Here is a 23,506-nt window from a genome sequence, read left to right as displayed (position 1 = left end):
CCAAATAAAACTGCTCGCATCTTCACTTCTGTGCCTTCGCCGGGGCGGGAGGATGGCTGCCTTCACTGAGGTCCCCTCTGGAGCTCAGAGCGGAGAGAGCTGGCAGATACCCAGCCCTATCCCCTTCTTCACAGAGATGGGGGAAATGAGACTCAAGTTCACACACAGAATGGTGAGAGCTCGGAGCAGGACCGCTGGTCCCCAGAGCCCTCACCTTACTTGGGCTGCCAGACATACCCCCGACTGCCGGAAAGGGGACCACTGACCCAGGGTGAGGGCCCCTCCTGTCCCCTACCTCCCAACTGGGAGTCCAAGTCCTTGTGTAATTCAAATGGACACTTGTGGAGAAGTTCCACAAGCTGAAATTAAGAGCTTCCTTCCACGAGCTACGTTCTAGATAAGGCCTGTGAAAGCAAGTTTCTCTGCGTGGAACAGTGTCTCTCCCAGCGGTGCCCCCAGCGGGGCGCCCTCTGCCTCGGGACGCAGGGGCCCGAGCAGGGCTCACTGGCTCCTGGAGCTGCTCCCACCCGCACATCACCCTGCATCTGCCTTCGCCTCGGCCGCCTGCCCAGGGACCATGCTGGATTTTCATCGAACCTCGGCGACGGCTGCGCCCTTGGCCACTGTGCTCACGCTGAGCCTTTCTGGCCTCAAGCCCTGGATTCTGACGGCCGCTCTTCAGCCTCACTCCAGCTGCCCAGGCTCCCCCACCTCAGCTCCCGGCCCAGCCCCGCTTCCCCAAGCCTTCCTTTTCTGCTGAAGGGACCCACCTTCTCCTCACCCTCCCGAGGCGCTGCCTACAGCCTCGCCACAGATCTCGCCAACACGTGACTCCACCTGTGGCATCCAGACTGGCAAACACCTGCCCTCCCGCTCACAGGTCCTCTTGCCTCTCACACCTCAGGAGAATGCTTTTCATTTTTTTAATTTTATTTAAATGTAGACTATTAGTCAAATGATTGGAAAATCAATAATGAAAAATAGTTTTTTAGGGTTTTCTCCTGGTGCAGAGAGAATACACCACAGCCACGCTTGCCCTGCCAGGGGGACACGGCACCCTCATGGTCAGCCCGAGGGGTCACCTGAGGCCATGTGGGTCAAGCGGTCTGCGAGCCCCCAGCCCAGCCCCGAATGTTGGGCCCCCCCCGGGCCCTCAGCACGCTCAGGAGGGACGGCCAGCCACTCCTGGCCTGGGTCCGGGGCCCAGCTCTGCTCGGGCTCCTTTGAGGAGGCACCGTCCCACATCCTGCCCCGCCATAAATATACACAACTCCCTGTACAGTCTGGGGCACCAGGCCCGGGTGGAGCTGGGGTCGCCTGTCCCCACGCCCACGGCACAGTGGCTCTTTGGGGCCCATCGCCACCCTCCTCCCCTTGCCCTCCGTCCCTCTGGCTGACGGCTCTCAGGCAGCTGCCAGCTGGCCCAGGACCCGGCGGAACTGCTGGGTGCTGTGGCCCAGCTCCTTGACCCTGTCCACCATGTCCTGGGCGGCGGCAGGCGACGGGTACTGGAGGGCAGCGGCCTTGGTGGTGGCCACGATGCCGCGCAGGAGGTCACACAGCAGGTTGCTGTAGTGGGTCACCTGGCTGCGGACGTCGGCCGCCTTAGCCTGCCGTGACAGTGTGTCCCCGATGAATACCAGCTTGTGGGCGCTGAGGATGACAAACTTGCTGTGTGCCACGAAGATTTTGGGGGGCTGGTTGGTGGCCACGGCGGTGAAGAAGGCATCCACGGCGTTGGTGAGCGTGGTCAGGTTCGCCTCGCACTGCTCCAGGTAGAAGAGCAGCAGCTGCCGGTCCGAGGGCCCCAGGCCGCCCGTCCGGCCCGGGGCCAGGGGCTGGGCTGGCATCCAGTTGGCCAGGTCATGGTCTATGGGCCGTGACACCTCCTGCTCCAGCCGTTCAAACTGCTTCAGCTGGGGAAGAGGGAGAACAGAGTGAAAACCACGGCCACAGAGCAAAAGGGACAGCGAGGGGGCCCTTCTGGCCCTCTGAGTGACAAAGCTCAGAGTCAGTGGGCAGGGGAACAGGCCACCTCTGTCCTGCTGGCCAAGCACATGTCCCTGCCTGCCTCCAAACAACTTTCCCACCAATCTCAAATAATTCCGTTTATATAACATTTTTGAAATGACAAAATGCTAGAAATGGGAACAGATGAGCAGCGGCAGGGGTGAGGGATGTCAGTCTCTTGGTTTGGGTGCTGTTATCTAGTGATTTCAGATGCGGTCACTGGGGGAAGCTGGGAGAAGGGGACACAGGACTGCTTTGTACTTTCCTTCAAACTTTCTATGAATCTACAAATACTTCAAAATGAAAAGTTAAAAAAAATATTTTTCTCCTTAACATATGCAGTGTAAAAAGATTCACAGACACCAAGCAGAAAGAAAGTTATCAACTGGAATCCCATGCACCCAGAAATCTGTTAAATCTCTGGTAAATCGTCTTTTAGAAATATACACTGACGTATTTGCAGATGAAATGATGTAACGTCTTCAAAATGATCGGGCGGAGGGGGTGGGGGTGTCACCGGGCGGGAAAGGGGGCTACATACACTGGATTAGTTGTGCTGAGAATGGCTGGGGCTGGGTGAATTGTACTCGGGCTTCCTTTTCTCCAGTGGGTACCTGGGAGACTATTTTCCTCAATTTTATACATGTATTAAATTTCCCATAATAAGAATTTTAAACAAAAGCAAAAAGGTCATGGTATTTGCAAATTTCAGAAAACAAATATTCACAGCAAAAACCAGTGAATATTCCTCAAAGACATCTTCCTTTAAACAGGAATATTCCTACTTCTTTTACAATTAGAAAACCGGAAACACACAATATATAATATTTTATAGCCTACCTTTAGCACCCAACAACGGGTCGTTCATTTCCTATCAGTGAGAACGTATAAAGCACGTGGTAAAAGTTTCCACCAGCAGCAGCCCTGCCTAGGCGTCAGCGGTGTGGACTGACACGTCCTCACCACAAGCTGGTTCTGACTGGGTCGTTGGGACCAGCCGTGCACACAGACTCAGGGACTCAGGTACTTGTCTAACCAAGGTTTCAGGCTTTACTCTAATTAGCAAACCAGCGTGAAACTGTCCCTTCCTAGCATGTGAAACCCTCTTTCTTTCCCTCCTAGGCTACCTGGTGAAATTTGCTTGGCTCTCCTGTCCGGCGGGAGAATACACTCATTTTTGTTCTGTTTTACCTTCAGTGGGTCTTCTGCATTCTTTGACAAATTCTTGGTAGCTACACAATATTCTACTGTACGAATGCTCACACTGTATTCAACCAGTGCTCTACTCTGAGGTATTTGGTGGTGGCAGCCAGGGGCTGTTTCCAGATTTTTCACTGATGCAGAAATGGAGTGACAAACGTCCCTGTCAGGGTATTTTATGTTCTTGTATTTTATTTGTACTTGATGTCCCTCGCTTAGGAACTCTAGATCTTTAGTTTCTCACTCACATTCCTCTTACTCCAGCTTCTAGTAATTTATCTAAGTGACTGACCAGACACGTGAAGAGATTTGGTCAGTACAGCTTTGTTTACAAAAGTAGCTCTGGGAACAAACGAAGTGTCCACCGACACGGGACTGGTTAAATAAATGCTGCGACAGTCCAGAGGAAGACAAAGAAGATAAAGCACATGCCCATTTCCTAAGTCGGTGGAGATTCCATACACATATAATTATTAACATCTGTACCTTTATTGGACATGTTCTATGTGCCCAGCACCTCCTAAGTATTACATATTGTTTACTCATTTAATTCTTACATCGACCCCAAGACAGATGCAACTACGCTTCCTGCTTGACAGCTGGGGAAACGTGGCTTTGAAAAACGCACACCATGGCCCGGGTCTCAGGGTGAACCTGGTAGGCTCTCTCCTACACCATCCTTCCCCATGCCCAGGGAAGGTGGGGTGAGGAAAACTTTCCGGGTGATATTTCTGTGTTTATTTTGTATTAGACTATATCTTAATTTTTAAAATCTTCATAATCAAAATAAAACTCCCTTAAAAAAAAAATCCCAGACTCCCCTAGTGGCGCAGTGGTTAGGAATGCGCCTGCCAATGCAGGGGACACGGGTTTGAGCCCTGGTCCGGCAAGATCCCACATGCCGCGGGGCAACTAAGCCTGTGCGCCACAACTACTGAACCTGTGCTCTACAGCCCACGAGCCACAACTACTGAGCCCACGTGCCACAACTACTAAAGCCCACGCGCCTAGAGCCCGTACTCCGCAACAAGAGAGGCCACCGCAATGAGAAGCCCGCGCACCGCAACCAAGGGTAGCCCCCGTTCGCTGCAACTAGAGAGAGCCCGTGTGCAGCAACGAAGACCCAGTGCAGCCAAAAATAAGTAAATAAATAAATTAAAAAAAAAAAATCCCTCTCCTACTCTATGGAAACAAACCAAAATATGAAGAAAATCCAATGTCCTTAGATAAACACAGTAGCATTATTTACAATAAGAAAAACTGGGTACAACGTAAACATTCAACCATAATAGACATAGGCTGACGTTAAAAACAACTTATGACGAATATTTAATGCCATGGAAACACCTTGCGATAAAAGCAGACATAACTGTTCACAAAGTAGCATCTCAAACACGGACAGAGGCCCCTTCCGAGGCAGGAGCAAGACCGGAAACCAGCCCCAGAGCACGGTGACCACCCCTGAGGGTGAATGGCTTCTTTTCTGTCTTCACACTTTTCTGTGTGCGCTGAGATACCTAACTGTGATTACTCTGCTAATAACCTAAACATAAATCCAACGAACACACGGAGACCGTCATGCACTTGAGTAGGGACGGGCTGAGCAGGGAGGGCCCTGGGAGGCTCAGCTTAGGCGACAGATTCTTAGGGACGCCTGTGCTGGGAGAGGCTGGGGAACCTGAGTGTCCTCACCTGCTGCAGTTCCAGCTGGCCCTTCCCCTGCCGCATTATGTTGCCCTTTTCCAGCAACTCCTTCTGGGTCTTCTCAAACTCTTCCTTCCCCTGGAGGGTAGACACAAGGATGCGGCTGAGCCGGAAGCCCCCAGAGGCCCAGCGGGGTGCAATGAGACCAGCGGCCACCAGGTGGCGCTGCAGCCGCACCCAGGCTCCCGCTGTGGCCTCAGGCCCAGGGTGGGGGCAGCTTCCGGAGGAAGCGGCTCTCCCGGGCCTCCTTCACCTCCTGACCCCAGGATGGGGCTAGGCACACTCCACACGGCCATGTCAATCTTCCCTGCCCCAGCTCCCATGGCAGGAATCACATCCAGGCCCCTCCCCTCGGCATACAGGGTCTGCCCACCCATCCCTGACCGCTGGGCCTTGGCACCTGCTGGCTCTCAGCCCGGAATGCCACTCACCGGGATGCCCAATCGGCTGGCACCCTGGCCTCTGCCCAGAGGCCCACCCCACCCCACCTATCGATCACCTTGCTTGTTTTCCCCACACCTGCTACTATCTCTGTCTTTGCTTGTACTTCGGAATTCACCTCTCCAAATCCCTAACCTCTGCCCTGGCCACGAGAGGCCCAGACCTTGCAGGTGTTCAGGGGCCCTCCCTGGCTGGCACTGCAGGATCCCTGATGTCAGGGCCACATGGGTCCAAAGGCCTGAGACAGGCTGAGGATGGGATTCCAGGGACCCCTATGGCCTGGAAGGTCCAAGTGAGGAGGGCACAGGGACTCAGCAAGGTCTTGCTGGGGACCACACCTTCCTTTGGCCACAGGAGCCCTCTGTGGGGGGGAATCAGGGTGCCCACGACAGGGTGGCAAAGTCAGAGCCCCGAGAGGACCAGGGGACTTCCCCAGGGGCCCAGGGAACCTGGGCAGAGCGGGCACCCACCTGCAGGTGGACGTAGTCGTAATCCTCCATCCAGCCTCCCTCACTGTTCTCGTACTGCCCATCAGGCGAGTCCTGGGAGGTGAACTTGGGGGGTGAGGGCAGGGGCCGGGACTGGATGCTGCTGGCCTTGTCGATGGGGTTGAGGTGCAGGGGGCCACCCCCCTCAGGCCCTGGGACAGAGGCCTTGGTCCGTCTGAAGAGCAGCGAGGCGTTGCCATGCAAGAAGGAGGCCAGCTGCTTGACATCCTCGGGCACAGCCCGCGAGCAGGCCACCAGGCGGTCCAGGTCTTCGGGAGTGGCCCCCAGGCCTCCCCGGCTACTGTCAAGGGCCTGACCGTGGGCCACCAGCGTCTGGTACACGTCCTCCATCTTCTGCAGTTGCCGGCTAAGCTTGGCATGCAGCGTGCGGTCGGAAGTGTGGGCGGCATTGCCCACGGCGCTGCGGGCAAACTCCAGCAGCTCGTGGACGGCCCCGTGGACGGCGGCCACGGCAGCCCGCAGGTCCTGCGCCGGAGGCTCCTGAGGCTCAGAGGTGCTGCGCCAGCCCCCACACCCGCCCGCACTGCCTGCCAGGTCCAAGAGGTGGGCCACGGTGGCGCTCACGCCCTGCTGTAGCCGTGCCAGGGCCTCCACGGCCACCTCCAGCTCCAGGGGCTCACGGCCCGGCACCGCTGCCTCCAGGGAGGAGGCCGACTGGCTGCTGCGTGTGCTGCCCGTGCTGGAGGCTGACAGGCGCTTGGTGTCGGCCGGGGCCTCTCGCTCGGCAGGGGGGGGCACCGCGTACACACCGTCGTCGGCCACGCTGCCGTTGGCTGCCTCGGGAGGAAGGACCCGCTCTCGGGGCACGTCGTAGAGGGTGCCCGGGCCAGGCCGCCGCAAACCGGGGGGCACGTCGTAGAGGTCAGGAGCCGGGGGCGGCACGTCATACACGTCCTCAGCTGGTGGCGAGTCCGGAGGGGGTGCGGCGAGCACCAGCGGGTGGCGGGTCGGGTCAAAGGGCTTGGCCTTGGCGAAGGCGGGGGGCACGTCATAGGTCTCCTCACGCAGCAGTGGGCCGTCGGGCACGTCTTTGCTCACCGATGGAGGAACATCGTACACCTGGGGGCCAAGAAGAAGCAGTCAAGGCTGCCAGCCCATCTGCCCACCCGGGAGCCTACGGGCAGGACCCAGCCACACACACAGACACAGCCCAGCGGGCACATTTGTCATGATTCTTATTCATGCAGGTTACGGTTGAGAGCCCGACTCTGGGGCCAGACCAGGGTACGAAATCCTGGCTCCACTGCTTACCACCTGTGAGACCTAAGGCAAGTGACTCCACCTCTCTGTGCCTGTCTGCTCACCTATAAGATGGGAAAACTCCCTCACAGGTTTGTTGTGAGGATTACGTGAGCTAATTCACTGCGTACCTGCAAACGCTTAGTGAGAGGTCAGCTATCATACCACTACTGCCGCCACCATCAGCACCACCGTCACCACCATCACCACCCACGTGACCACCAGCATCACCATCACCACCACGTGCGTATTCTCTACTCTGTGGCAGGTACCTGGCTGAGCTATGTGCAGGCTGTATTCAGGGTGACGACACCCTGGTTCGCCCAGGACAGTCCTGGTTTGTGCCTGATGCCCCCTCATAACTATCCTGTCATTCTCCTTTCACTCTCAGAAGTATCCTGGTTTGGATGATAAGTCCTGTGGTCACCTTGCTGATATCCTGTGTGATCCTCTCAAGAACCTTCTGAAGAAGGCCTTACGAGGGACCCTGTTACAGACGAGGAAGCTGAGACTCAGAGGGGCTCAGTTTCCACCTCCGTCACAGAGCGAGTGAGGGGCAGAGCCGGGGTTTGGAGGCAGGTCTCTCGATGCCCCCGGCTCTGCAGACCTGAGTCCCCACCCCAGGGCACGCACACACACTCACACCCAGAACCCCATGCACAGATCGGGCCTCAACCTGTGAGGGCCCAGCATCCCCTAAATGCTTACCGCATGATGGCTGGACGGCGGCAGGCCCTTCTCCACACTGGGGGGCACATCATACACGTCCAGCGATGGGTCCCGGCCATTGGGACCCTTGACAGCCATGGGGGGCGTGTCATATACCTGAGGGCAGAAAAGGTGCAGTAATACAAGTGCCAGGGCCATCTGAGGGGACAGAAAGAGCAGAAACCCGCAGCTCTACCCCAGGACCACCCAGGCTGGGGCCAAGAAAGCCCAGCTCTCCATGCAGGGCCAGGCTGAGGCACCCCCCTCCCCGTGCCCACCAGCCCGGACACCTACCTCCTGGCCGTACTGGCTGGGAAGCAGCCCCCGAACAGGGGGCACGTCGTAGATGTCCTGGGGCCCCGCGGCCAGCAGGTGGCGTGGGATGTCGTACTCGTCCTGCTCGGGCTGGGGGGCCTCGAACACATAGCCTTGCCCCACGCGGGTGGACACCGCCACCTGGGGGCAGACAGCCAACCGTCACCACCGGCCCTGGAGAGATTCCACCGCCCCGTGAGGTGAGCGGGACATACGTAACGGGGCTCCCCAAGGGTGGGCTCAGAGGCAAGGGTGTGCGCATCCCTTCGTATTCCCTGCCCTCTCTCTCTTCAATGAAATGCAGCACGTGGGGAATACAAGGACCCCCACTATTTGCTTAGAGCCGTCTGGTTCTGGCAGGAAACAGAAGTGGTCTCTACAGCTGAATGACCCAGAAGGTTCCAGAGGAGAGAACATGTGGGCTGATGGAGAAGGGGCCACCCTTGAGTGAGGCGCCCCTGCTGGATGGTACCTCCAGCTGCACCCTCCTGCGAGAGGCCTGCCCAGCAAGGGGTTGTCCCTACCATATGACCCAGCAGCCACCTTCAGGCTCCAGGACAGATGGCGGTGGCAGTGGTGGGCTGTGCCCTCCTCGGGCTGGACCCAGAGGAGGTGGCCTGCAGGAGATCCTGACAGTCAGGGCCTGGGGGCTCCAAGCCCTGCCCTCCTCGTCCCCCCAGCGCTCTTGGGGAGATTCCTGAGAATGGGGCCACCAAAAGCCCCCAGCCCCTCAGGGCCAGCCCTCCCGCAAATGGAAGGAGGGAAGCTGTTTTGGCAGGTTGTGTGTGGGTGTGAGGGACTGACCAAGACCAGAACCAAGACCTGTATTCCCCACCGCACCACACCCTCGGGGCCACGGGGACCACCCCTCACCTAACAGGATAAGGCCTTCGTGGGGGGATGTTGGCCCAGAGAGGAGGCCAGCCCCTTCCCTCCCCGGTGCCCCTCCCCTGTCCCGAGGTGCAGGGCGAGACCCTCGCAGGCAGTGTTGGGTGGGCAGCTTCCTTCCCTGTGGGCACCCAGCCCTGTGGGAGGGGTCAGCCCTGTAGGAGGGGCTGGCAGGATCTTCTAACCCAGCTCAGGGTACACCTCCTCCACAAGGCTCCTGGCTCAGCTCTTCTCTGACAAAAAGGCCTTTTGTTCCCTAATCAAATGGGAGGTCTGGGACAGTGGTGACTCAGGCGCTCCCCCACACACATCCCTGGGGACAGCAAGGCGGAGGCAGGGACTGCCCTGGGGCTCATGCCCCCGGAACCCTGCATCCCGTGCCTTGCGCAGCCCCCAGGACACCAACAGCCAGCTCTGCAGGCCCGTGGGCCCTGGAGGGCACCAACTGTGTGCACACACCGGGCACCCCAGGAGCAGCAACGACCCCGCTGAAGTGCAGGCACCATCACTTTCTGATCAGCCCAGGGCTCCGCAGAGCCTCCTGCTGATGCAGCCCCCAGTGGCCTCCCAGGCAGGCCGGCAGGGCTGGCTCCCTGTCAGCTGCTGGGGTGAGCGCCGCCAGGGGGTGTTCCAGGTCCACTGCACCCCACCCCCGGCGTGTCTGGGAGTGGTGCTGGCAGCCCTTCCCAGACTCATTTCTCTCCTCAAGCCCCAGACTTGAGTCTCCTCCAGAGCTATTTTTAGACCCTGGAACCTGCCAACAGCAGGGGGGGGGCGGGGGCTGGCGGGGGCTGGCGGGGGCTGGCGGGACGTGGCAGGTTGGCGGGGCCTTGAGGCGAGGCCTGAGGTGTCTCCAGGCCCTGCCGGCCTCGGAAGGCAGGTGGGGACCCAGCCCAGGACGAGGGGTGTGTGCCGCCCTCTCCACGCCCCGACGCTGGTGAGAGAGGGCGGGGCGCAGGCGGAGGGGCGCTGGGGCCGGACCCCAGGCCTGGGCCGCGGGCAGCTGGCCACTCACGCGGCTGAGTCAGTGACAGTAGGCAGCCATACTGGCCAACAAATGTTTTCTGTTAGCAGCCACCAGCGGGGGGAAGCTTGTTAGGGAAACCAACTCTCCAGAGAGCCGCTGAGCCTGCTAATCACAGGCCACCCTGCTCCACACCTGGGGCCCCATTAGCAGAACCTGGAGCCCCTGGGGCTGGGGGACAAAGCCAGAGTCTGGGAGGAGACACAGAGCCCAGCCCAAGACCCACAAGCTCTCTCACACACACATCTCGAGGGCGCAGAAGGCAGACACGCAGAGGCAGAGAAAACGCGCACAATGCCCACTGACAGACGCACACGCGGACACACAGACCCAGGCCGGGCAGCTCATCAGGGCGCCTGCAGGAGTGAGAAGGGAGGCTGAAGGCTCCCAAGACCCCAGGGACGGGGCAGGCCGCCTGCTGCCTTCTGCCTGGGCCCCTGACCACCTCCGGGCCGCCTGGCATCTCCCCTCGTGACCCAGGCCGGCTCGCTCTGTCACTGCCCCCCCGCCCCCCCCCCAAGAGCCTCGGGCTCCTGCTCTGGAAAACGGAGCACTGCTGGGGGGCCTGGGAGATGGAGACACACGCCTGACGTGGGTCCCCTCCCTCCCAAGCTCCTGTCCTCCAGAAGGAACAAGGCTGATCTGAGCTGCGTCTCCCCCAGCCTGACCCAGTGCCACAGCTGTTCCCTCAGGCACAGCTGCAGCCCTGACCCAGAGCTCCCCCAAGAGTGACCTCACAAAACACCTCCTCCTCCGGGGGCCCCACGTGCTTCTGCCCTCAGCAACCTAAAAGCGTGGCCCAGCCCCAAAGGGTGCTGACACCCGGTGTGGCCCTGACCTTCCCCCGGCAGCCACGCGGGTCACCCTGCTCCAGGCTCCAGGAGGCTGACCCCTCCTGGCCACCAGCCTTGTCACTTGCCCTCTGCTTTCCTGGACCCAAGGCCGCACCCACCCACCCCACGGTCTTGGCAGGGTTTCCCCTCAGCAGAGCCGACCTCCAGCCCTGGAACCAGGGGCCTCAGTTGCCCAGGCTTCTGAAAGCACAGCCTGAAAGGTGGGCACACATGCACGCTCCAAGACATCTACGGCCTTACTGCCATTAGAAACCGCCTGGAGCCTGCCCGCAGCAGAAGGGGCGACCCAGCAAAACCAGTGGTGATCGTCATGATCACGCTCAGGGACCCAAAATGCTTCTGATATCTGACGTTGGATTTACAACCTCAAAATGCAAAAGTATGTGTACAAATCTGTGAAAGATGAATAGGGAACACGCTAGACAAAACATGCTGAAATCCCCCAGCGATCCCGTCTTGACTGGGGAAGCTCACCTCCAGGCCTCCTCATACATTACACGTTCCCGTGACAAGCAAGCACACTTCCATGGACCATAACACAAAAGCAGCCGCGATGGAGACTGCCCAGGCCAGGAGCCATGAGGCTTCTCAGGGGAGGGCAACCAGGTCCCAGCACACAGAGCTTTCCTCCTGGGGCCATCAGCCCGGTCTGGGTCCTCAGGGACACAGGGCCTGGGCAACCCCACCAGTGGGCATGTGCAGAGCACGCACCAGCCAGGTGAGCTCAGAAGCAGTCTGAGAGCAAAGCCCCTCGTATGGGAGGGAAACAGTACCAATGACCAAAACGTGGGCTCAAATCCACAGCCCGGAGTAAAGGCCTCACTGCTGCTTCCTGGGCCACAGGGCTTCCAGGGCCTGTCCTGGCCTTGGAGCTGCCTGGACTCAGGAAAGGAGAGGATGGAAAGGGGAAGGGCATGCCTCCCTGGGGAGTGTGCACAATGTGAGCTGTGTGTGGGCATGGGCGCAGAAGGATGGCCTATGGCCTGTCCCAAGGCTAACCACCGGTCACTCCTCCTCCCCCAAAGCCATCTTGGGAGCTACCCAGTCTGGGCTATCCCAGTCCAGCATGGCTCACTTCTGCCACTGGCCTGTCTCTGGCCAGGCGGTTGAAGGAGCAGGTAGGGAAGTGGAGTCAGTGACCCAGAGTCCCCTGGTGGCCAGTGTCCATGGAGCCCCACCCTGAGCCAGCCAATGACCTGTGTCCAGGTCTCCCGCTCCAAGCTCTGCCTGTGGCGGGGCAGGGCAACACTGCATGCTGAACCGCTGCCCAGCTGGCATCTGACCCCTGGGCAGGCTCTGAGGAGAGGCTCAGCGCCACGCGGTGAGTGTCCTCAGACACTAGACATGCACTCTCCAGTCCTGCCTCCTTCCTAGGCAGACAGCCCTGGGTGTGAGGACACATACGCAGGTCTGTGTGGAGCTGAGGTGCTGGGCTCAGAGCCTTGCCCCCCGCCCAGCCTCCCACTGGTAACAGCCCACAAGGGACTTGAACAAGAGCCCCTTTCACGGTGACCCTACAATCCCGCAGGCAGTGTCCTCCCCGCGGTTTAGGAGTCACGAGCAGGGCACCCTGCAGGCGCCCACAAACACGGCCCAGGAGAGGAGAGGGTTGGGTGCGTGTGGATCTAGATGAGCTGCACCCACAGCGGGACCGTGGGAGCCCCTGGGCACGCGTTGGCTGGCCTCGCCCCTTTGTCCCTTCCTCCCTTCTCTGCCGGCTGGAACTCACACGGCCACTGTTCTGGCCCGCGAGCCCCGTGACGAGGCGGCAGAGCAAGAAGACGGAGGACCTGCCCTCCACCGCCGGCGCTCCAGGAGGAACCACAGGCTCCGACAGTCTCGGAGGTGCCACCAGCGCCACACCGCTCACCCCCAGCCGTGCTACGTGAGAGAGAAATGACTCTGTCATCCAGTCCAATCTTCTGGGTTTCCAGCCACTCTGGCCCAACTGCGGCCCTGTGCTCCATACTCCGTTTCTCCCCTTCAGGTGCCTCCCAGCTCCCCTTTCCTGGGCTCCCTGCACCCTCCCCTCTGGGCAGAATGGCTTCACCAGGATGTGGTTGGGCAGGTCACTCCTACCCAACACCCTCCGCCCTCACGAAGGTTCCAGGCCCCTGGGGGTCCGTTCCCAGCTGCTGCTCAGGCCTCCGTGGTCAGGCCCCACCTGCCACAACAGTCTTTGACAGGCTGTGTCCTCTGCTGCCGACACCCTTCCACTGGGGCTTGTCAGCTGAAGGCCACCTCACGGTCCACGGCCAGCTCGGTGTCTCCTCTCGGGCTGCTCACACCCACGTCAGCAGACATATAAACACATTCCCCAGACACTCACCTCCCCCCTCGACCCCAGACCAAACGCGGAGCCGCTGCTGGAGTCCCGGAGGTCCCAAGCAAGGGTGCCTGGCCGGGCCCTGCTGCATCCAAAAACTGGGCCCAGCCAAAACCCACCAGGAGGGCTGCCTGGCCACCCAGGGAGGCCTTACCTTGGCTGGTGGCTTCGTCCCCTCCCAGCTCCGTGCATCCATGGATGGGGGGACCTGGTAGATGTCGTGTCCTATCCCAGCGGAAGGCGGCACCTGGTAGATGTCCTGGGCAGGGCTGCCAGGCCCCGGGGGCACCTGGTAAAGGTCTGGGGCGGGGCTGGGAAACGGGTGATGGGGCATCTGCTTGGAGAATGTGGCTGTCTGCTTGGCCGGGGGAGACTGGAACTGGGGGCTGGGCCCAGGGGCTTGGTAGAGGCCTTGCTGAGTCTTGCTGGGGGTGGGCACCAGGTAGACACTGTCCGGCTGGGGCTGGTACGTGGCAGGCAGCATGGGTGTGTACTGGGCTGCCGGGGGGTGGAGGCTGGGCTGAGGCAGGGCCGAGCTGGCGGGCGGGCCGGGGCCGGGCCCCACGGGCTTCTTGTCATGCATGCCCACCAGGATCTTGAGGCGGTTCCCGGGCACGATGCCTTGGCGCCCGTGCAGCGAGCAGAGCCACCAGCCATCTAGGCCCTGCGTGTCCCGCTCTAGCACCGTCATGATGTCGCCCTTGCGGAAGGAGAGCTCATCTGGGGACTCGGCCACATTGTCGTAGAGGGCTTTGGCCAGCACGTTCTGGGGGAAGAGGACACAGGTGGGCGTGAGGGCAGGAGGACGTGCGCTGGGGGCTCGGCGTCCCGCCCAGCTCCCACCCCCTCCAGGACTGGGGAGGCACCTGGCCTTGGCACCGAGAAAGGAACTAAGTAGGGTTTGGCGAGATCCCCACGCCTCTGCCCCCGCTGCCCCTGGCGGAAAGGCCCAGCTGATCCCGGCAGTTTTTCCAATGAGCCTGGATAGTGTCTCAAAATCCTCTTGACCACAGCCATCACCTGCACTCCAGGATGGTACTCAAGATACTCTAAAAAATACTCCCGGAGTCACGCTATAAGCTGGACCTAATGCTGGGGAAGGCAGCGATAATGACAATAATGGCCACCACGTCCTGGGGAGAAAACAGGATGCACACCCTCCCAGCTTCAACTCAACTCCCTGCTGCCCCACCAGTGCAATCAGCCAGGAGGAAAAGACCAGAGAGTGGGGAGGGGACACACAGGGACAGAACAGTCATCATCTGCAGACCATATGTCATCTACATACAGATTCCAACAAACAAGAAGAATCAACAGTGCTGAGGAGGGAACCTCACAGAAAAGATGTCACCAGATAACAGAAACTACAAGTTATCCAGGAGTTAATGAAGCAAAGACTCCAGAGGAGAAAATGTAACAACTGGGCCAAGCTTGCTTAATAAGTTACAACTGCAATAAAAATGCCAGCCGAACATTTTTTTTTTTTGGAGGAATTCAACCAAAGGAAAAAAATCCTTCTAGAATTAAGCAGAGGAATAGAGGTCCACAAATAAGCAGGTCAATTCTGAAAATGAAATGCAAAGAGGCACTTCCTTCCTGCCGTGAGGACAGGCCACAACTCCAATCCCTAAGCAGGACAGGCAGCAGCGGCTGGGAATCACGCAGCGATGATGGGGGCAGGACTGTAACCGAGATGCTACCAGGAAAACTCACTCACCATAGGAAGAAAAGTCAATTGGGACGCTTTGCCTCATGTTATAAACAAACGGTAATCAAACACCTACATGTGAAAGTTATAACCTTAGAGCTGATAAAAGAAAAGAATTGTGGGAGAATATTTCTGTGACCTTGAGGTGGAAAAAAATTATAAACAAAACCCTAGAAAAAAAGACCACAAAAAGCACAAAACATAAGGTAACAACAACAGAAACAAAGAGATGGATTCAACCTCATCAAAGTGAACAGTTTCAGCTGGGTGGGGGAACAACAGAAAGCTGACAGGGTGACAGGCCACCAAATGACAAGAGTCTCTGATCTAGAATCTGGAGGTTCTCCTACAAACAAGCGAGGAAAAAACAAGAACACCAACAGAAAACCAATAAAATATGAAGAGTTTTCTGAACGGGAGACCAGAATGGCCAAGATGGCCACAAAGGACGTTCAGGGATCCAGCCAGCAAAGCGGGACAGACCTGCGACTCTGCTCTGTGCTCCAGCAGGTGCCCAGGTGTCTGGTGAGGAATACCAGCCACACCCTCCCGAGTCAGAGGAACAAACAGGAGATCTACAGCCCAGAACGCTTTACGTAAATGTTACGAATACCTACAAAAGAACTCTATGTATTTTTCACAGACACTTGTCCAAGGGCAGATTCCAGACACATTACATTTGCATGGGTGCTTCTGGAAGAGGGACGGGAATGAGACAGGCATCAGGAATAAATGGGGAGAATAAAGCAAAACAAGGAAGCCGTCCCATATAGACTGAGGACGGCCACAGAAGGACAGCACCCCACGCCCAGCCCTGCGCTTTACTCCTGCAGTTCTCCTGTTAATTCTCACAGGCACCCCAGAACCGCTGCTATGGGTTCCGTGAGTCGGCAAACCCTCCTGGAGCCGGGACACATGCTCCGTGCAGAGGCCCAGTAGCCCAGCAGCCTGTGCAGGCCTTGGCGAGGCTGTGGGGACAGACAGGAGGACCCCAGCATTGGCAGGCACTGTGCCGGCAAGGCCCAGAACCTCACCGGGGACAGAGAACCGGGTGGACAGGCCCCACATTTTCAGTCCTTGGCCTCTGCTGCTTGCGCGGGTGAGGGCTCAGTCTGGCCCCAGAGATAGCACAGGGGGGCCCCAGCCAGAGGGCCAAGGTGAGTCCAGCAGAGGGCAGGAGCAAAGCAGGTGCCTGGGTGGGAAGGCCAGGCCTGTGGAGAGGACAGTGCCAGGCCAGCTGGGCACCGGCCCCACCAGCCAGGCCTCAGCTCTGGTCGCCCTCCTCTGAGTCTCCTGGGGACTGAAGATGCAGAGCCTGGTCTAGATCTGACTCGGAAATGGGACCTGGGTTCGGGTCTCATCCCCTGGATTCCAACTCGGGGCAGAGAGAAGTCGGGGTGAGGCCTCACCCAAGTCTAGGAGGGCCCACCTCCACACCAGCATCAGGAGCCGGAAGGAGCCCCTCTGAACTCTGTCTCCCCTGCCCGTCACAGTGAGGATTAGGGAAGAGGACGGAACACCATCAAGGGGGACGGCAGCCCACGGGGGAAGCCGGGGCAGGCAGTGCGTGCTCCAGGCCCAGGACTGCACGCTCAGACTCGGGGGCGCACTGGCGGGAAGCCCACTCCTCCAGGGCAGCTCAGAAGGACCCAGAGGCCAGAAAGCTGGGAGCCAGGAGGGACAAGGCCCAGGGGAGAAGCCAGCCCAGGCAGGCAGCGCACAGAGAGCAGAGCAAGCGAATTCACCCTGCACCAAGGTGAGAGCCAGGGCAAGGGCCCTCGGAACTACTGGCGGCGCCAACACTGTCCACACCAGTCAGGACGGTTATCACTGCACTGAGGTATAAATGAGTCCTCAATAAAATGTCACTTGAACTTAACAACTGGGGAGAGGGTAATGTTTGAGACAATGGGGGATGCTTTTTCTTCCTGCTTCTCAGAAATTTTCAATTTGTATTTAATGAGCATTTCTTGGTTTGGGGGTTGAAAAAATATACACCCTGAAAAAGAAAACAGTGGACTACCTCCTAGGCTCCAAGGCAGGATGGGACGGACAGGGCCGAAGCAGGTCAGAGGCCAAAGCCCCAGGAGGAGCAGATGGGGCGGGGGCTGCCCTGCTGCCCACTGGACTCATGGGTCCCATCCCCAGGCTGCCTGCAGGAAAAGCAAGTTTCCCAAATATGGTCTGCAGCCTGCTCAGGGAATCACACCCCGTCAGGGGGGCGGGACACCCAACCCACCCTCCCCCAATGACCCCAGAACACAGAGCCACCCCTCTGGGTCCCCTCAGCCCCTGCCCTGGTGACCACAGGAAGTGCCAGCAGAGTGAGTCACAGGAAAATTCCCCTCCAGCCCAGTCAAAGGGGGCAGGGTGCAGACAGAGGGGAATGCCCCTCAGAGGCCCCTCACCTCTTAGAGGAAGGCTGGCAGAGGGGCTTCGGCCAGGCCCTGCTGGGCAGGGCTGGGCTCTCAGGGAGGCTGGAGAGCTCTGCCAAGGGCAAGGTCCAGCGGGAGGGGGAAGGGGGTGGAGGGAGGGTCCCCTGGACCCAGGAGAGCTGCCCAGGGAGCTACCGGGGCCTCTCGTGCCCAGGGTGGCCAGCTCTCACCTCCTGGGTATGAGCTCGATGAGCAGTCAAGGCCAATTCCAACTGCAACTGTATAGTCCGGGGAGGCCAGAGCCAGGCTGGGAAGCACCTCTCAGGGTGGGCACGTGGCACCAGGCGCCTGGCACCAGGAGCTCCTCTGCCTGCGTCAGCTGGTGCCCCCTCCCCCCGCCGAGCCCCCAAGGCAGGCTCTCCGCAGTCCTGGGCACTGCTGGCGCCGCAGAGCTCCAGCTGGCCAAGCACCCGCCCCTTTGGGCCCCTAAGCCTCTCCAGCTGCTCCTGACACACTTCTCCCTCCAGTGCTGAGCAGCAGCTAAGACCAGACCTGGGCCTGGCTCTCCCTCCCACTGCTGGGGACCTTGGGCAAGTCCCTTAGCCTCTCTGAGCACCCAGATCCCTTGTGTTAAGGTGACAATCCTGGTTTCATAGGGAAGTTCTTTTGTTTAATAAAAGATTCACCTGGCATCTGCCCTCTGCCAGGTGCTGGGCCAGGCCCTGCAAGACGGTGCAAGCCTAGGTCGACCAGGCCCTTGTCTGCACGGGGCTTGCATCCCAGCAGGGCAGGCAGACACAAAACGATTTGCCAGGGCAGGGGGAAATGTGGCATGTGCAACAGGGCCACTACACATAGGATGGTCAGAGGTGGCCTCCCCCAAGGAGGACATTTCAGATGACTCATGAAGACCGAAAACTAGGCGACCATGAAACCAGCCAGGGAAGGGCATGTGGGCAGAGGGCAGGCATGAGCCAAGACACTGAAATAGGGAAAGGCTGGAGGGGAGACAGGGTTGTGGCCCTGGACCGGCAGGCAGGCTGGGCCGGTCACACTGCAGGGTGCCTTGGGATGCTGCAGGGAGAGCTCAGTCCATGCCGTCCAAATGGTGGCATCCCATGGCAGGATAAGGCAAAACCCACACCACCTGAGCATTCCTGCTCTGGACATGCTCCCCAGGGCCCAGTGTCTTGTCCCAGCTTGGAAGAGCGGGGTCAGTCTACCCAGAACCTGGCTTTCCAGCCTTCCTCACTGTTGGGCCCATCAAGTGCTTCCCCCAAGCTCACAAGAGGACACAGCTGTGATCTCTGGGAGGGGCACACCACCAGGGCACCATCGCAGTCCAGGCCAACTCTGCCAGCCACCTGGGTCCAAGGCACCACGGAGACTGCTGCTGACTCGCCCGAGTCTCTGGCCGCCTCACCCGCGACCCTAGGAAACCTCTCGCTGTGTCCTACTCCTCCTTCAGGACGTGACTTGGGTGTCACCCCCCCACCCCGCCAAGAAAGCTCCCACATCCCTCCCCGGGCACCCACACCTCACTGTCCCCACCTCGAAGTGCTGATCAACACCTCTTGTTACTGCCCACTTCGTGCCCCCAACCCGGGCGCCCAGGATGGGAGGGGCCTGTCTGCTTGAGCAGGGAACGTCCCTCCGCTGCACAGGCACGCCAGGCCTGGCCCAGAGCAGGGCTGAGCGTGGGGCTGCTGGATGGGCGGGTTCAGGCAAAAGCCCCCCTTGCGGAAGGTGGTGCCCTGCCCTCCCTGGGAGCCGCGTGGCCACGCCTGAGAAAGCCAGGAAAGGCCCTTTGGGCTCACTCACCCCAGAGGGAGGGGACAGAGGAGAGCCCCCTGCCCAACGCCAACACCCCCCAGGCAGCGGCCTGCCAGGCCCGCCCAGAACACCCTGGCTGTTGCACACGGGAGCTGAGAGGGCTGCCCCACGGCCCTGCCGGGTCTGAGAATGGCCCTCGTCGTGTGCGCCAGACTCACCCGGGCCCTCAGACACGGAGCAGCTGGGCCTTGGCCGCCAGCGGGCACGTGTCAGCGGCCATCTGACGGGTTCTCCCTCGGTCTGCTGCCCCGGAGAGCCCTGGATGTGCTCTGGGTATCCCCAAACCCCGACTCTGCGGGACGGTGCTACCTGGTGGTGGGGAGACTGACAGTTCACAATGATGACGATAACGCCGGCAGTGAGAGACAGGGCTCTTCTACGTACCTCAATTATCTCTTTCAACCCTGTGAGACACTGTGATTGCCTCCACCTACGGATGGAGAGACTGAGGTGCACAACAGACACTTGACTCGCCAGGGTTATGGTCAGGAAGTGGCAGAGGCAGATCTGCTGTATGACAAAGTGCAGCTGGGTGGCTCCCGGGGTACTGCTTAGGTCCATGGAAGCCAGGAGTGGAAATTTCACAGGGCTTTTCCATCCCTCCCTGTCCCCCACCCTGACATACACCCCAGCCCCAGGCACAGAGCCCCACACACAGCAGTCACTAGGGAAACTCTAGTTCTCTTCATACAAAGAACCATCTCAAACCTGGGCCAAGTTTATTTCTGGGGTATTCTGGTTGCTTGTCCCAAGGAGCCCCTGTGGCCACTGGATACAGGCCCGACGTACGTGTGCCCAAGTGGCGGTCTACACCCACAACCGCTGCTCACTTGTGCCCTGGGAATCCCGCCGGAGGGGCAGCGGCTACAGGCCCACTGGCCAGGGTCCTGACAATCCTCTGCTCCGCCTCCCGGCTGCGATGGGGCTGGGCGGGCAGTGCCTCCTCCCTTCCCAGGAGGCCCCACACCCTCATCCTGGGTGGAACTCCGCAACAGCAGGCCTTGGCATCACCCTCCCCTTAATTCTTCCAGGACAACTGAGTGACCAGGGTCTGGGCTCAAGTCCTCAGTGCTCAGCGTGACAAGCGTGGATGAGCCCCCCACTCCAGAGCCACTCCAAGGGGACGAGGGGAGCATGGCTCCTTCCCTGCCTGCTTTGGCAGTGCCTGAGGCTCAGAGGACAGAGCAGGGGCCGTGTGGGGGTCCTCAGCCCCATGCCTGACAGCACCCAGAGGACAGGTGTACAGAACAAAGGACTAAAAACCCACCTGTGGGTGGCCACCGCCAGCAGCTCCCTCAGACAATCAGGAGCCCCGAGCTGGCCTTGCTACAGTGGCAAGAGCAGATGTCTTTGTGCCCAGCTCTTGGGCCGAAGCAGGCCCCTGGCCCCTCTCCTGCCAGGGCATCCCAGGCACTGTCCCTGCGAGGCTGGGCAGAGGAAGAGAGGTGGCATGGGGAGGGCCCTCCTACTGCAGGACATGGCATCTGCAGCCCCCAACACACCTCGGACGGTGGGAACAGGTGGGTCTGGGGCCAGGGCACCAAGGAGCCCATGTGGGTGACACGAGAGCGGAGCCCTCCACCCTCCAGCCCACCCCAACTTCTGACAGCTTGGGAGTGGTCCTCAACCCCTTAGAACCCTCACCACTGCCACCCAGCCCAGGGAACCGACCCAGGCTGACAGACCCCAGACATGTTTGAGTAGACCGGCTTGTTCAGCCTTGGGATTTGGTCTCTCAGCAGAGGGCCCAGCATGAGGTTGACCTTCACTTCAGGGACAGTACCAGGCCCTGGTAACCCACCGTGGCCAGCCCCAGATATGCCACTGGAGGGGCAGAGGTAGAAGCCCGGGTGGGACAGCAGGGACTTCACTCCTTACGAAGCCTTAGTTTCCCCACCTGGACATCTAAAGCCTCCTCAGCTCTGCCCCTCTAGCCCTAAGTGATAGCTTTCAGCAGCCCTTAGAGCAGCACCATCTGCTTCCGCAGGGATGGAGGAGGACACACTGGCACAAAAAGCAGGGTTCTCCAGCTCAAAAGAAGTACCAAGCCCCTGACTTCAGGATACGCAATGGAAACAGGGGACTGAGACGGGGCCCTGCCCCTCCACCCTCTGAGCTCCTTCCACGGCAGGCTGGTACTCTGCCCCACTCCTCACTCAGAGGTGGGAGGAAGTTAGCACAAGGAGATGGAGACAGAGCCAGGGCCTCTCCCCAGTGCTAAAGGGCCCAGCCTGGCCCCTGGAGGGAGGCCACTCTGTAGCCCCTTATTTGGGGGCCTTAAGGATCCAGAGGAGGAGGAATTTGGCCAGTGTCTCTGCTGGAGAACGACCCTGTCCCGCCCTACCCTACAGCCTGCCCTCCAAGCATGACTCTAACACTGCTCCTCCCCCTTCCACCTGCTGGCTGGTTCTGGCTGCCCCAACTGGCTGTGGGCTCCTGGGGCATGGTGGAGGGAGTTCTCCAGGCCTGAGAGACAAAGGGTGGTGGGATCTCCTAAAAGAATAATGGAGGCCAGGAGGGGGCTACTAAGGCACAGTTCTGGAGCCAGAGAGACCCCACCAAGTTGGCAGCCCCAGTAGAGCATGGCAGCACCCCAAGGACCAGAGCACCCTCAATCCCAGAGCAGGGGGAGCACGTGGCTAGAGCATGGGGCCATACCAGGAGACTATGTTCTGGATACGGTTCTGTGAGGACAAGTAACTGCCCCTCTCTGTGCCTCAGTCTCCCCATTGGTACCATCTGTATGACTCGCGGGGAGAGCAGGTGTCTTAGGGGCCCTTCCTGATTAGGAAGGATTCCCTAGTGGCACTGCCCTTACTTCAATCCCTTGCCCAAGCCTGGGGAGATGATGCCAGCCCACAACGCTAACGTCTCTGTTCAGCACAAGCGTAAAAGTCACCCTCTTTTAAAAGTCACCGGGAGCTGAGGGTGACTGCCTTGGCAGAAGCTGGGGCTGCCCTGCCCTGCCTCCACCTGGCACCTACAGGACTCCTTCCTTGCCCACGGCAAGCGGGTAGTGGGTGCTAGTGCCAGGAGAGCTTGCCGGCAGGTCCTCCCAGACCTCCCTTCCTGCCAGTCTCCACCTGCACCTGGGCCCTTCTCCTGCTTTTCTAAGCCTGTTAGCCCTGCCATCCCTCCACTCCCACCATCAGCTCTCCACCCCGGAAAGGAAAGAGTCATGGGCAGGAGGCGTGTCCCCCAGCCCAGGGGGATGAGGAACATCTCCCTGCCTGGCTGAAATCTGCACAGCAAACCCAGAGAGTACCTCCCAGCTTAGACTCTTCCCCATGCTAAGAGTGCCAAGGAAGTAACTCTTCCTCATGCTAAGAGTGCCAAGGAAATAAACTCCCTGTTCTCAAGACCAGTTAGGAAGCCACTGCTCCTACCGAGGGATGGGAGACCCCAACATCTCCCCAGACTCTAACCCCCGCACACCCCCTGACCACGCCCGGCCCTCAGCAAATCTCAGCTTCTCCGAATCTTTCAACACCGCTCTGGGCTCTGCAGCAGCAATGAGGGGCTGGGCGCCCGGGCTGCGGCCACCCGGGCAGCGGCCCCGCCCCTCCCCAGCTCCCACGCTCTACCCGCGGAGGCTAGGACCCCGGGATCGCGGCGCGGCCCTGGACTCCCCTGCCAAGACCCGGCTCCTACAACCGTTTTTGCAACCACGGTAGGTAATAACCGAGAAGCTCCCGCCCTGGGTCCCGGAATCCAGCGCGGGCGGGCCGGGGGTTAATTATTAACTTCTCCGTGGACACCCGCGCTTGCTCACCCACCCCTCAACCCCTAACCTGGGGGCATGGGCAGCCCTCACTCCAAAACACACGGATCGCCACCCTGCTTCCTGGAAGTTCACGGTCCAAAGGACCTCGGACCGCTCCTCGTAGCGATGGAAAGTGAGGCTCGGAGACAGGGCTCACAGGCCCAAGGTCACCCAGCAGGCAGCGGCCGGCAGAGGGAGAGCGGGCCTCCGGCCAGCAACTTTCCCGGATCCAGGAACTCTCCTACCGGCCGGCGGCCCCCGAGTCCGGTCCTTCCAGCCGCCCCCGGGGTGCGCAGGCTCTGGGATCCTCCGCAGTCCTGGCCTCTGGGAGCCCCGGCCAGGGCAGAAGGGGGGTTTTCCAGGACCTCGGACCCCGGCCCGGTCACGCCCCCGCGGAGGCTCCAGCGGCCCGTAGTTCCCAGGACCTGCAGGTCCGGCAGGAAATGCCACTCACTTAACTCTTTCCCGCCTGGGACCGCCCCGGGCGCGGGTAGAGCTGGGTCGCCTCCAAGCCGGTACGCGGACCTCGGCCGACACTCCCTGGCGCGCGGACGCCGCCCCGGCCACCGCGAGTGGACTCCGGGCCGCACTGGCTGCGCTGACCGCACT

General features: G+C 60.0%; 1 protein-coding gene across 7 annotated transcripts in view; it reads right to left on the bottom strand.

The window, feature by feature from the left end:
* Positions 1–909: 909 nt before the first annotated feature.
* Positions 910–23,506, bottom strand: part of BCAR1 (BCAR1 scaffold protein, Cas family member) — a 35,310-nt gene continuing 12,713 nt past the window's right edge. For 2 of the 7 annotated variants that reach the window (XM_004273280.3, XM_004273279.3), the window contains exons 2-7: positions 13,373–13,984; positions 8,106–8,267; positions 7,812–7,928; positions 5,826–6,923; positions 4,903–4,992; positions 910–1,916 (exon numbers count right to left, since the gene is read on the bottom strand). In XM_004273280.3, coding sequence (XP_004273328.1) covers positions 1,404–1,916; positions 4,903–4,992; positions 5,826–6,923; positions 7,812–7,928; positions 8,106–8,267; positions 13,373–13,984 — 2,592 coding nt within the window. In that variant the 3' untranslated portion in view covers positions 910–1,403. Of the gene's footprint in view, positions 1,917–4,902; positions 4,993–5,825; positions 6,924–7,811; positions 7,929–8,105; positions 8,268–13,372; positions 13,985–19,292; positions 19,700–20,401; positions 20,562–23,351; positions 23,499–23,506 lie in introns of those variants that run through there. The other 5 variants (XM_049703712.1, XM_033434375.2, XM_033434376.2 and 2 more) reach the window with 5 other exon arrangements.

This window comes from Orcinus orca, chromosome 20 (assembly GCF_937001465.1).
Source record: "Orcinus orca chromosome 20, mOrcOrc1.1, whole genome shotgun sequence".
Taxonomy (NCBI): domain Eukaryota; kingdom Metazoa; phylum Chordata; class Mammalia; order Artiodactyla; family Delphinidae; genus Orcinus; species Orcinus orca.
This window is presented reverse-complemented; position numbering and strand designations above follow the sequence as displayed.